Source organism: Corvus brachyrhynchos, unplaced genomic scaffold (genome assembly GCF_000691975.1).
Source record: "Corvus brachyrhynchos isolate BGI_N302 unplaced genomic scaffold, ASM69197v1 scaffold262, whole genome shotgun sequence".
Classification (NCBI taxonomy): Eukaryota; Metazoa; Chordata; class Aves; order Passeriformes; family Corvidae; genus Corvus; species Corvus brachyrhynchos.
This window is the reverse complement of record NW_008236626.1, coordinates 3,481,238-3,494,806: the sequence shown is the minus strand read 5'-3', so window position 1 is coordinate 3,494,806 and position 13,569 is coordinate 3,481,238. Positions and strand designations below refer to the sequence as shown.

Genomic DNA, 13,569 nt, shown 5'->3' with positions numbered 1-13,569 from the left:
AGGAAAGATCATTCTGAAAGGTTGGCCACACCGCCAGCTCCCCTGTGCTTTCCCAGTGCACCATCCAAAGGTGTGAACATCACAGGGATCCTGTACAGCTGTGGTCCTGCTGGCAGCACTGTTTGCTCAGCTGCCCTGTGGCATCCGGAGCTGTTCCACCCCTCCCAGTGGCATTTGGTCAGCACGAGCTGCTCATTGCACAGCCACAAGGACGTCACTGTGCCATGGATGTACGAGCAGTTCTGTGGGGAGGTGTTGCAATGCCCTTGGAAATGAAGATCCGGGATGAAAATCTCCACATCCTGTTCCAAATCCCCTGAACCAGCCAGGACTCGTTCCTTGGGTTTTGCATGCTGTTTATCTTGGGTGATGAGATCAGGTACCATTTCAGGTTCAAGTGACCCATCTGTGCATCCTGCTCAATGCACTGTAACCGTATCAGACCCTTGAGGCCCCTCAGAGTGTGGAAGCCGATCCTGCAGCAGCAAAGGCTCGGTGAAGGCAACGACGCAGATCCTGCGGCGCTGCCACAGCTCAGCCGGAGCCGCGCCGCTGTCGTCACTGAGCCCAGCAGTGGATGTCCCTGAGGTCTGGACTCCACTCTGCAGCAAACATGCCTTGATTAGCTGCTCTGGAGAAGGCCTTTGCATTTATTCTGGTTGCTTTCTTTTCTTCCCGTCAGTGATTTTGTGGAGTGAAGCCTTTTGCGGCTCTCCAGAGCCTGATCATCTGGGACTGGTCAGGGGACAATGACAGAACTGTCTTCTTTTTCAGCCCTTCCCACAAAAAAGCAACATGCTTGAAACATTTTTTTCCATTTGCTTACATCAGTGCATTGTGTCCTTCTGCTACAGCTTGTCTTTTTTGTGTTATTTTGAAGCACCTGCTCATTCACGTTCTTCTGTAGCATGGGTTGCTTTATGAGAGCTACCGAATTTGGCATATTTTAATTAAGATCTGGGGGTGCAAAGGAAATGTGCCGACCCTTGCAAGATTTAGAGCAACAGCTGGACAGAGAAAGCTTTGCTTCCAGCAGGAACACTATGATAATGAATTAATAGTAGCAAATAATAATTAACAATAATTATTGCCCTGCCGTGATACAGGGCAAAATGTCGAAGTTCGTCAATTTTCAGAAATAAGTGCCCAGCAAACACCATAGAAATGAGTCATTCAAACTATTTTGGTTTGTACTTTCTGAGATGCTTTATTTTGACTGATCATCTTACTGCATTTTTGTTACCATGTAAATATCTCACTGCAATTCATCCTGAACCCAAGAGCAGAATCTTGCGGATGTTTTCAAAATGGGGTTTAAAAAAAAAAATAAAAGGTCTCAAGGTCAAAACTAAAAGAATTGGACATTTTCCAGCAATAATAGAAAACAGAATCTGGACAGAAAAACCCCTGACCAGTTTTATCAATGGCATTTGCAAGTAATTTTCAGAGGTAGCAATTAGATGCAGAGGGATGGAGTTAAGCAAGGACAGTTTGGGGAGTCTCCACTCAGGCTAGAGAGGGGACAAGGTGCTGTCTTGCAAGAGGTTGGTGCAGCCTTGTACTTCCCCAGGACCTTTCCTACAGACACACCCTTGTCCCCTTCCCTTGTCCTTTGGGGAGAGACCCATTGGGCCTCCGTGAAAGCACCATAAATCCAGAGGTGATACCTGCAGGAAAGTCCACCATCTGTGTAGTCCCTGCAAGAGTTTTCCAAAGAAGGGGGGACTTGGTTTTGCTGCGACAGCCAGCCAGAACCTCCTGAGTCAAACATGCAGGCAGAAGGATGCCATGATCACAGCTCACAGCTCTCAACTTCAGTGAGCCTTAACTTTCAGGTATATCCCTCTCTGCAGAAGCGCTGCCCTTAGCACAGGCAGCAGATTTTAATGCAGAAGGGATGGTCTCCACTGCTCTTCCTGTCCAGACTGGAAGACCCATGTGCCAAGCACGCTGGAAATTTCTTTCCTTGAAGTCACATCTGGGGCCACAGTGATAAATAATAAATCATCTTCAACAGCCTAGAAGTTAGAGACAGATTAAAGAAAGGAACCAAAAGCACTGCATGCTCTCAAAGGTCTCCTGGTCACTGCTTCTGCCTGCAGCCTTGCTTATGAGGAGCCAGGCCCAGGTGTGCCGGGGTGGCACATTGTGTCGTGACAGCTTGTACTCGAGCTTGGGAGGTGACAGAAGGTGCTCTTGTTCAGGGGGGCTTTTTATCTGTCACTTCTCCCAGTGCTGATTCACTGAGTAACTAAAGATGAAAAGCCTGAGCTGCCCTAGACTGTTGTCTACTGCCTTCTGTCTAGAGAGCTCCTCTCCCCACCCACGTTCGGCTGACTGCAGAGATCTGAAGATGGGCTACGTGGTAGCTGTCATGGCATTAAGGCTTCTTCGGCACCTTTTTGTTTTGCTTTTTCACTTCTTATCAATTCCTTTCTCTGGGCTTTTATTTCCTTCTGCCAGTTTTCCCATAATTTTTGGTCTTTCCTTAATGGCATGCAGCCTGAGTCACACTGGAGTTCCAGCCTTGGCTGACCTCTTGCAGATGTGCCCCTGAGATAGTTTTAGCTCCTCTCTGCCAAAACACCCCTTTTTGGGGTGGGTGGGACAATTGCTTCGTTCAGCAGCACCCTTGAGGCCCTTCAATGTGCTCACAATGTCCAGGAAATCTCAGATCCCAGACAGACGGGAAGCGCGTTGCAAGCTAAACTGGATGCCCTTGAAGACTCTGTGAATAAGTTCCTGACTCTATCAGAGGTGGTGAATAAGCTTCAAAAAGGATTGGGAAGACACCTTCTCTTTTGGACTGCTTGCTCAAGCCACAGTGCAGTCTCTGAAGGGTTTCTCCAGTCCTGCTTCCCCAGGGCTGTCTTTGTGACTCTGTGCCACCCAGTGCCTCATGGGTTGTGCTTTTTGATTTACAATGGGGCATCTTCTTCACTCCCCAGCACCAGCTTCCTCTGCTTCATTTCAGGGAAGGTCAACAGGCCCCACATCCGATGGTCACTCCTTGGGCTGAGCTTTCCTTGGGAGCTGGCTTGGTGTGGCTGGTACATCTCCTGTTCCTCTGCCCCAAGATGAATGTCCAAGAATGAGAAAAAAGAGCCAATTTTTCAAAGATATTTGCCTGACCAGTGAGTCCAATTTTCAGTTTCAGAAGTGACTTGGACACTGAGAAACTGAAGTGTATGACTGGAGAGCTCAGTGCAGCCTCATGCAGAGCTGTGTCCTAAAGTTCTCCATGAGCAATTCGGGGTGCACAAATAGCCCAACACACTCCCACTTGGAGGTGTGAGCACAGGTCCCAAAAACCCAGATGCTGACCCACATTCGGTCATGGGCACTGAGGATGCCACAAGTTTTTTTGCACAGCTCAGGCCTACCCAAACTGCAGTGAAATCCAGCAAGAAATCAAGTGCCAAAGCCAGGTCAGTGTATGTCCATGATGAAGTACAACTATTAAAAATCAAGGTTTTCTGCATGGAGCCTGGACCTGCACCTGGACCTGGACCTGGACCTGGACCTGGACCTGGACCTGGGCCTGGGCCTGGACCTGCCCCACCCCACCAGATGCCCAGGCTGGGAGCTGCCTGATGCTGTGCTGTGGCTGCTCCAGCCTCTTGCTGTCCTTTGCAGGAGACTGGCTGGGAGCTGAGCCACTGACATCAGACTTGACCTCTGATTCTTCTGCATTTTACTGAGGTGTCTTTCAGTACCTTCCTATTGACCACTTGCAGGTCACTGCAGGACAGTGAGATCTCATGGGTGGCATCTGAGAGCGAGGAAGCTCTGACATGTACCAGGTGCAGAGCCTGCAGCTTCACTCACAGAAAGTTGAAAACCAAATGTTAAAATGCTATAAAGATAAAGCCCTCTTAAGTTTGGAGGAAAGAGAGGTCTATTGAGAAGGGAGGGAGTGAGTTGTGGGACAGGGAGGGGAGAGCTGGGATTTCAAGAAAACTTGGGATACTGTGCAGGACTGTCCAAGGAATATCCAGAAGAAAAGATGTGAAGTGAGGGGGGGAGACAAGTCCCTGGGGGAGAAGGGTTTGACCATGCCAGGCTGGGCTCCCATCGCTTCCCAGGCTCACCTGCAGCTGCAGAGGGTCACAATGCACAGGGAGCAGGTGCTGCTCACCCTGGGCGGTTCTGCAGCTCCTGCAGCACCCCTGCCCATGTCCCTGTGCTCCCCAAACCTGGCTCAGCTGGGGAGTGCTCTGGGGAGCTACTCATGGGCCGGCGCCAACGCCTGCTGGCCCTCAACTGCAGGGCACCTTCCCTGCCACCTGAGCATCGTGTGAAGGTGTAACTGGTGCCCAGGAGCTGGCACATCCCAGCCCATCAAGTGACCCAGGCCAGGATAGCCTGAGAGAGCCTCACATTTGGACAGCATGTGAGACCCCTTCAGCCCAGCTTTCTTCTCTGTCCCTTCCTCTCTGTTAACACAGAGACTCTGCACGTGCTTTCTCTCTAACCACCCCGTGAACACCCCGTGGGTACTTCTGGGGTCAGAACGGGGAGACGCTTTCCACACCCAACGCTCGCTGTCGCCTGAGCAGCTGCTCACTGCTTTGTGGTGCCTCTTGCCAGTCTACAGAGCAGCTCCACGGAGTCTCTGAAAGTAGCAGCCAGCCCATCTCAGTCTTCCTGCCAGCTGGTGCTTCTAGCAGGTGAGAAGGAAGGAGGCAGGCAGAGCAGGACAGAGCAGGAGGGGTTTGGCTGCCTGCTTGAAGACCCAGGCCTAAAACCAGAGCTGGAACACTGATGTTGCAGGTGCCTTGTTAAAGCAAAGCAAAGAGTAAATACGCATGTAAAGCCTTTATTTTTTCCATTCATCACAATGCACTTTTTATTTCTGACCTTAGCCTCAAGAACTGTGCCAGACATGTTCTGTGATTTCTCCCCTTTTCCCCTCCAGATGTCCAAATGGATTCTTCGGACAGAGATGTTTGGAGAAACTGCCTTTGCGATTGTACATGCCAGATCCTAAGCAAAGTATGTTTGAAGACAAAAAATGCACCACACTACTTAAAACCTCCCGGGCACAGCGGTGGATGTAGAGTGGTCTAGTCAGGGCTGGCTCTTGGTGTCAGCTTTGGGTAGGGCTTAGGGCTGCAGGTAAGGGTGAAGGCTGAAAGCAGACAGATAGGAGCCGTGGAAGGGATCAGAAGGGGCCTCAGTTCAGCCTGTTTGGGTGTCATTTTGCTATCTTGTTTCTCTCTTTCTGGTTTTCTCTCTTCCGGTAGGTGTCCGATCGAATTCACAGGAGACCGGTGTCAGCATTTCGCAATGGTCAGCTTCTCCAGTATGTCTCTTTCTACTTCTCTCTCTCCTTGTTGTTGTAGCTCTGTGTCATGTCCTTAAAGCAGGTTCTTCTGTTCTCCAAGAGCCCTCTTCCTGTCTTGTGCGCTCCCAGCTCTGCTTGGTCCTAAGAGGAGCTGTGATCGTGTCCAAGAGGAGAACCGGGGCTCTTGTTATCTCCCCATCTGTTAGAATGGGCTCTGCTTTCACTTCTGATCGCACTGAATGCTGCTTGCTCCTTTCAGGCAAAGTGCAAATGAGGCCCGAGGTTATGTGGTGGGCGTGCTGTGTGAGATGAGCCTGTGCTGTGTGCGGAGCTGGGCCTGCCAGCATTGCTGTCCTGAAATGGATTGTGCTGTGCAGGGCAGGATTTGGGCATTTTCCCTGTGCTGTGCAGGGCAGGAGATGGGCATCTTCCTACCACTCCTGTGAGGGGGATGTGAAGTCTCCTTGAACCGACGGAGGAAATCACAGCGAGGGTGTGACTGTAATGAAATCACTTTACAGTCTGTGGCACAGAGGTTCACGCTGGTGGCTGCCACTGCCTCGGGGCTTCCCAGCCTCACTGCCATGCAGGATACAGGATAAACCTGCCAAATGGGCATCAGACTATGCCCCTCCTGGACTCCTGTTCCTGCCTCTCCTAGGGGGCTGGAGAGCCTTGCATAGGGGATTGAGTCTGGCTACAGTGACCGATCCTCTAATGCGTTCAGTGAGTGTAAATACCCAAAGCCTTTGCACTTGGTGCTTCCCAGTTTCTGGTTTCTACTTCCTACAGGTGTCACTTATAGACATAAGTAGCTCATTTTGGTCAAGGTGAATAATTTTTCTGGGTCTCTATTCAGTCAGTGTCCCAGCATCAGTGGGATCCTGGTCTGGGTAAGGACTGACCTGAAAGGAGAGGCAGTTACAGTGCAGGAAACCTGGGACCCTCCCTGTGACCCTTCCTGTGACTGTCCCTGAAACCCATCCTGCCTCCCCTCTGGCTGCTTGGACCACCACAAATGGTGGGTTTAAATAGAGGCTTTTTAAAAAGAGCCAAAAAAGAGGCTTTAATTAGTGGTAACCAGAGGAGAAATGCCTCTTCACGATGGCTCCTTGATTGCCAGAACTCCTCTCCCACTGCTCTGTGAGGAATCCTGCCGTCCTCATCCTGAAATGGCAATTTCGGGAGTCTCATTAGCACATCTTAATAGCTGGCAAGTGCTGGAATTAGACTCCCTTGCATGGAGCATACAGACAAGATGCAAATGGGCTTTGTGGGGCCCTTGGGGCAGCTCAATGTTTTTACATTGCCTTTTGTTCCAAATTGGCTCCCGAAGTAGAAACCTCCATTGATTTATCCTCCCAGACTCCAACATCCAAGCAAGCTCTTTTTGAAATCACAACCCAAAATGTTCTATTTTGATCTTTCACCTGATGCTAAAGGGTTTCCTTCCCTCTTGGAAGCCCTGGGTGCCAGGGCCCCGGCTGCAGCCAGCAGTGGGATGCTCCCCCCATGAAGCTGATTTGTAGCACGTTTCATGAGGTGGTGTCCCACAGGCTGAAACGTTATTGCTGCCATGCTGCAAAACCAAAACAGAGGTGAAAATGAGTTTTCTATCAGGAAAATGCCTTTTGAGAGCATTAATGGCAGGAGGAAACAGCATGTGGGTTTTTTCCCCAGCTTGCAGAATCCAGCTTTTTATGGGACTGAGGAACAATGTTAGAGGAACAATGCCAGCTTTAAAACTGACACATGTACATTTCCTTACCTCAAGTCTGCTTTAACCACAGCATAGTAAGGTAAAAACAGCTTAACAATCCAGGCTACCTGTCTGAACTTGGATAAAATTCATATAAGAAGATGATTCATACATGTTTATAGCTGTTTTCACTTTCAGGTCACAGTTGGGTAATATAGATAGCAGCAGCACTGAAGAAAAGCTTGCACTGAACTTGCTGTTTTTATGAGTAGAAAAAGCATTTCACTCAAGTGTGGACCCTGCAAATGCTTACCTTCTACTTTGATCAATAATTAGGGCACAGTAGAAGTTGCTGATGTTCTATAATTCACTCAGTGCTTCATCCCATATGGGTTCTGACAGGTCAAAAGCTGAAACAGATTAAAATGAGGTTCAGGCATTTCCACTGGAAATAAAATAGCTCTGTCCTGATTCATGTTTTGAGAACCCTGCCAGCATTTGACAGATACTTAAATAAGGACACCTATATTGGTGTTGTTTTAAATGTATTTGGGGTATTTCAGGTTTTCAGGCCTAGATTGGATCCTCCTGATTCTTTAATATGAATATTAAGTATTACAATGACTTTTAGTAGGTATATCCCCAGGGCTGAGCCAGAGTCTCTGCAGAGTGAGCTAAATTGAAGATGCTGTTCTGAAAAGATATGGCAGATACTTTGCTGAATTTGGGCCACAGATGGAGATGGTGCAGCATCCCAGCATCGTGCCAGATGTTGTGTGCTCTCTTTTTGGGAGCAGCTTCCTACCTCTCTGGTTTAAACCCTTATTCAGGTTTTGCTCAGGTAAAAGTCCCCATGTTCTCCAGGAGTTCAGGCTGTCTTTGTCTCTTTGACAGGTAGCTCTGGAGTTCTGTTTTTCTCTGATTGCCCAAAACACCTGCTAGACCACTACAGTCATTAAGATGAAAATTAGATGTATTTAGTTAGGTTTTCTCACATGTGATGTTTCTTTATGTTGCTGTTCCAACCATATGAGCAGGTGCCTACTGCCAGCCCTCCTGGATATATACACCACTGCTTGAAAATGAAGAGAAAATGTTAAAGATGGAGGTTTTTTCCCATGTCATGCTCACACTGTTGCTATTTTCTAACAGATGGGTGCAGAGGAACTCACTAGGAATTGTATTAGTGGGGTAGCTCAGAGTCTGTCCTGACTCCATCCACACATAAGGCTGATGGATCAAGGTTAGGAGATCATATTGGTTAGGTTTTAACTGTGAGAAGAAACCCTTATAGAGGGACATTAAAGCAACATTTAAATCAGTTGAAATTTAAACTGCAGAGAATTAATAATGGCAGTGAGCAGAGGGGACAGTGATTGTTTGCAATCACTGTGTGAAACAGAGGAATGCCCTGGCAGAGGAGAACAGAGAGAGTTATTTCCATGGGTGATGAGTCATTAAATCCTCTTACTAAAATGTTTTTCACGTCAAAGTCTTCGTGACTCCATGTCTCCATAGACAAACTCGTGGCAGTAGCTGTCAGGTGGCTCCTGTGGTACAGGTACCTGCAGAGCCACAGACCACAGGAGTCTCTGTCCCTGCCTTAGTGAGAACAGAACACATCAAACTCTTGTTCCACAGCCAGAATGAATCCCTGTCAATAGGATCCACGGACCATTTAGCCTCTGCAGCCAGATTTTCCTCTCTGCTGGCACACCTGGGTGAAGAGTGCAGCAATATCCAAAAGAGGCAGGAAGTCTGAGAGCTTCTGCTGGGTGCTGGAGGCTCACCCAGTGTAGAGCTGCCTCCTGGGCCCAGCTGCACAGGCACAGCTATGCCTTGTAGCTCTTCCCAGAAGACAGAACCATGTCCAAAATCATCTTTCCTTCTAAGAAACTCTTTGTTCAAAGCTGGGCTGGCATCTGTATTTCATAGCTGCCTGTTCTACATCAGATCAAGATCTACCTCTGTCTCATCTCTTCTCTCTTCTGAATCAACTTTGCAGGTCATTGTAAAATCCTCCTGGAGGTTTACTCATAACTTGCCAGGCTTTGGGCTGGCTGGTTGTAAAGGTTTTGTAAAACACATTGGCAGCTGTTTCAGTCCTGGTGCCGCTGAGATCCTGAGAGTTAAACGTGGTCAGTTACATGTTTCCTAAGTCTGCATATTTGGATTCTTTCCACTTGTGATTTATGGAACAATTTAGAAATTTGGGATAAAGTTTTATATTTATGCTTCCCTCTTGCCTGTGGAAACGGAAACTTCATCTTAACTTTGCTGTTTATTCATCTCCACAAATAATCATCACCAATCTGGAGGACAAATGTCATACCATTCATCTTGGTTAGTGAAATATCTTCATTTTCTACTTTGTGATCCAATTAAAGTTGCAGTCCGTGGCCTGGCTGTAAACACCCTGGAACAGAGCTGACATTCATATGCAATGTCATCTAGCATATTCTCCATTTTTACACCGTATTTAATTCTTGGTTTCTTTACAAATTGAATTTTAATTCATACTTGGAGCCTTCCTACTGGTCTGCTTGGAAACAGAGAGCAGGATTTTCAGGTATCCATTGGGAGAGCAGCTTTGTCTTCAGCCTGTTCCCACAGCAGCACACGAACTGGCTCTGGTGCTGCTGGCTAAGCCATCGTGGAACAGTGTAGGTTTACTGGGCAGAGGCTTCTTGTTTCTCTGGAGGATGGTCCCTTTCCCCCAGCACTCACCAGGCTGTGGCCAGGGGTGTGTTGGTCACCACCCTGAGAGGTAGAAGTGACCCTTCTGAGGGGTGGCCTCTGGATCCTGGCTCCTCACACTGAGCTCAAGTGTCCTCATGAGCAGAGGGATAAATGTACCGCTTCAGGCTCTTCTGGGAAGAGTCTAGATCTGAATTTTAGCTTCTCTGTTCACCTCACTTATTCAGCAGTGGTTTCCTTCCTGCTGTGACTGCAATATAAAAATGATAAGTGAAAGATTACTTCTTTATTTTACCTAACTCTCTGCTTCCTCCTCCACCTCTCACTCATCTGACCCCCAAACCAGTATTTAGCAGCATTTTAAATTCCACAGACATTCTGCAGCTTCCCTTCAGTGACCCAGTAACTGCTGACCACTGAATTACAGGGGGATGGCTACACCTTGGTGTGGCTGGGTAATTACAGGGTGGTGGTGGTTTAGCAGGGCAGGGTTATTCCTCTCCCCTGGACACAGCACAGGTTACCCTTGGGATCTCCTAAAGCTAATGGCATGCTCATCCACAGCCCATTTGGAATACTCTGTTGTTACGTGTTTGGACTCTTGATGCTGACAAAATCAGTTTTATTGATGCAGTACTGGAGAAGGTAAATGGCCGTGGAGGTTGTGGAACACTTACAGACTTTCTGTTCCTGGAGATCCCACGTGCCACCCAGCTCCCAACACACACAGTGTCCTCTGTCCCCATCGTGACCCCTGTCTTGCACTGCTCCCTGTATGCCCTGGGAAAAACCTGAATCAGAGCCCTGCAAGTGCTGCTCTTGTCAGTACAATTGATTAGCAACAAAATTATCATCAGTTTATTATCTTGCTAGTCCTCAGATGTCAATTCTCCACTTTGTTTCTTGCCTTGGAGCATGCTCTGTGTCCCAGAGAGCGTATTTTGAGGGAATAATGTGCAGTAACTAAGCATTTTATCGACGTTCTTGGGCAATCTGAAGTCCAAGTGAGCACAGGCACAGTTTTCACAGCTGTTTTCTAAGGCTTTTATCCTTTTTAACCATCCTATAAATCTACAGTTCAGTGAGAATCATCTTGCTTGAGGTGTTACTCCTACGGGAATACTTTACATTAAACGTTTTTGTCTGTTCATCTTTTAAAATAACTCCAATACATCACAGTCAGAAAGTCACTGCAGATGAAGCAAATGCAGGACTTTGTCTTTTGTCGGATGCTGAGAAACAGCATTTTCAGAAAGGTTCAAGAGGCACATTTGGAATGAGATTTTCCAAAGAAACTTGTGTCCCCAGTTCAGCTATCCTGGGGAGTCTCACAGCAGTTCAGGGTGCTCAGCTGTAGCCTCTTGCCCTGACCAGGGAGGATGTGTGGAGAGCAGACAGAAGGAGGATGATGAAGGTTATGAGAAAAATGCTGTGCCAGTTTGCTCAGCCTACAGCTGCCATCTCAGGGCTGTCTCACTCTAGTTTATTTGCGTGGTAGCCTCTGGATAAATTGCTTCCAATGGAGCTTGTCCTGTGCAAGCTGGAGAGCTCTGCTGCACTCCGCAGCACTGCATCTCTCAGTTTGTCTCTGCTGGTGGGATTGATCCACTTCACTTCAGCCATCACAAAGCTTCCCTCTGCCACGAGCCTGAGGTGCAAAACACCTCCTCATTGCAGCCACCTCCATCAGCCTGGCATGAATCCCTGTCTGGAGGAGCCAGAGGACCTGCCTAGACCTCCTGCCTCCCAGCAGGCAAGCGTGCCAGGCTGGTGGTCTGACTGGGAAGGTGAGTGGGACACAGGTGGAGTGAACTGTCCCAGGACACGGGATGTGCCCACCAGGAAAGGCTGAGGGAGTTGGGATTGTTCAGCCTAAAGAGAAGCTTTGGGCTGACCTAATTGCAGCCGTCCAGTACCTGAAGGGAGATGACAAGAAAGATGGAGAGATTTAGAAGGGCCTGGAGGGACAGAACAAGGGGGAATGGCTTCAAACTGTCAGAGAGCAGGTTTAGATTGGATATTAGCAAGGAATTCTTCCCTGTGACAGCAATGAGACACTGGCACAGGTTTCCCAGCCAGCTGGCTGTATCTGCTCCCTGAGGCTGGGGAGCCAAAAGAAGCAGCAGTTCTGACATGAGAGGGGAAGGCTCAAGCTCCCCAGGTCCTGCCCACCCCCTCTGTTCGCACAGGCATTTCTGAGTTTGCAAAAAAGTGAAAATGTGAGCAAAACCATGAAAATGTTTTGAATTGCACCCGTTTCTGGCTGCAGCTGTTGCAGCAAATCCTGGAACAGGGAGAAATGTGTGCATGCAGATGGACCAACAGCTGAGATTTATAGATGAAGTCTGAGGTATCTCTACATGCATTTGTCAGTGTCAGGGGAAACAGGTGTGTGCAATGGTAGGAAGACTTAGGAGTAGGTCAGGGCTGGATGTGATAACCAAGTGGTTTAGGATGGATATATTCTGTCCAGTTCTCTGCTGCCCACCACATTATGTCCACGTCACTGCCACACGTACAAAATGACTGTGAAATGCACTGTAGAGTTTGCTGTTCCTTTTACACAAATGTGAGATGTGAAGCAGAGAGCAGCCAGGTTTTGTGGCCTTTAAATTATACAAGATCTTAAAGAACCCCAACTCCTCCCCTCCCCAACACCCCCCAAACATCAGCATTGTTTTGAAGAGAAGAACCTGCTTTAGAACACGTGTTTACATGTTCCATAACGATTAGTGCTAATCCCCCCCCCCACCTAAATTTTGAACAGCACTGCAAAAGAAAGCCAATATTTCTGTGCAGCAAAAAGCAGTTCCTATGGAAAATAGAGTAAATAAATCTGGACATCTCCAAGCTGCAAAAAATCTTGTGTGTATGGTGATTGGGAGCAGCAGAGCTCACTTTTGTGTATGGTGGTAAGTATGGAGAACTTTCATGTTTGTGTAAGAAAAGCTGTCTTTAGGTGAGGTCTGTACCAGGAGAATTACTAAAAAGTCGGGATACCTGTTTTGCACTGTTGATTCATTGGATAAACTCCTGTGCTCAGCACTGTCTCTGCAAGATGAACTGATGTGCTGAGTGTGAATCTGAAAGCACGTGCTCCACTTTGGGCTCTCTGCAGCACACTAAAACAATGCAGAACCACGGCAGAAGTGCAGTTGGGAAGGCCACAGGCTTGAGGGAAGCTTTCAGTGCAATCTGCACTTTTAGATGCACTGCCTTGCCCAGGCACCTCATCCCTCGCAGCATCCGTGGTTCGCGGCAGCTCCAGGCTGCCCGGGGCAGGGCTGGCAGGGCCAGGGGCTGGAGGGGCTGAGCTGCCAGGGCTGCTGTGCCCCTGGGCCAGGTGTGAGGGTGTGGGCAGCAGGACGGTGCTGGCGAGCCCCAGGCCCCAGCAGGAGCCCTCACACCCCTGTGCCCAGCGCTCCTCCCAGGAGCACAGCCCCCGGGCACACCGGGGCGTGGGAGACTGGCCAGGGCAGATTTGCCCTGTGGAAAGGGAATGAATGGTTTCTACCAGGCTCATGCAGTCTCTATGTGTTTTGACCTGTCAGGAGTTGTTTCAGAACAAGTGTACCTTTCCTAGTTTGTTTTTTTTTTTTTTTTTCCTGCCTAAACAGTGAATTCCATATCAGGTACTAACAAACATGGCTCATCTCAAAAGAATTCATAATTAACTGAAAGAATTCATAATTAACTTCCACTGCAATTTGTTTGGGTCTTTCTTTGCATAACATGTGAGTTGTGGTGGGGGTTTGAAATGCTCTGAAGCGTACAGTGTCTCTGTGTGAGTGCTGCTGAGCCTACCAAAAGCTAACCTGCTGTAACTGCACAGTGTGTGTGTTTGTATTTTAGAGTTCTCTGACAGACCTGTTTTTCTTTTTCTCTT

The 13,569-nt window shown here is 48.2% G+C and overlaps 1 protein-coding gene across 1 annotated transcript in view; it reads left to right on the top strand.

Annotated features, from left to right (window-relative positions):
• The window catches only part of NRG2 (neuregulin 2), an 83,609-nt gene that overhangs the window by 58,295 nt on the left and 11,745 nt on the right, over positions 1–13,569 (top strand). The window contains 1 exon segment of the mRNA XM_017726558.1: positions 4,919–4,995. Within this exon segment, the coding sequence (XP_017582047.1) occupies positions 4,919–4,995 (77 nt within the window).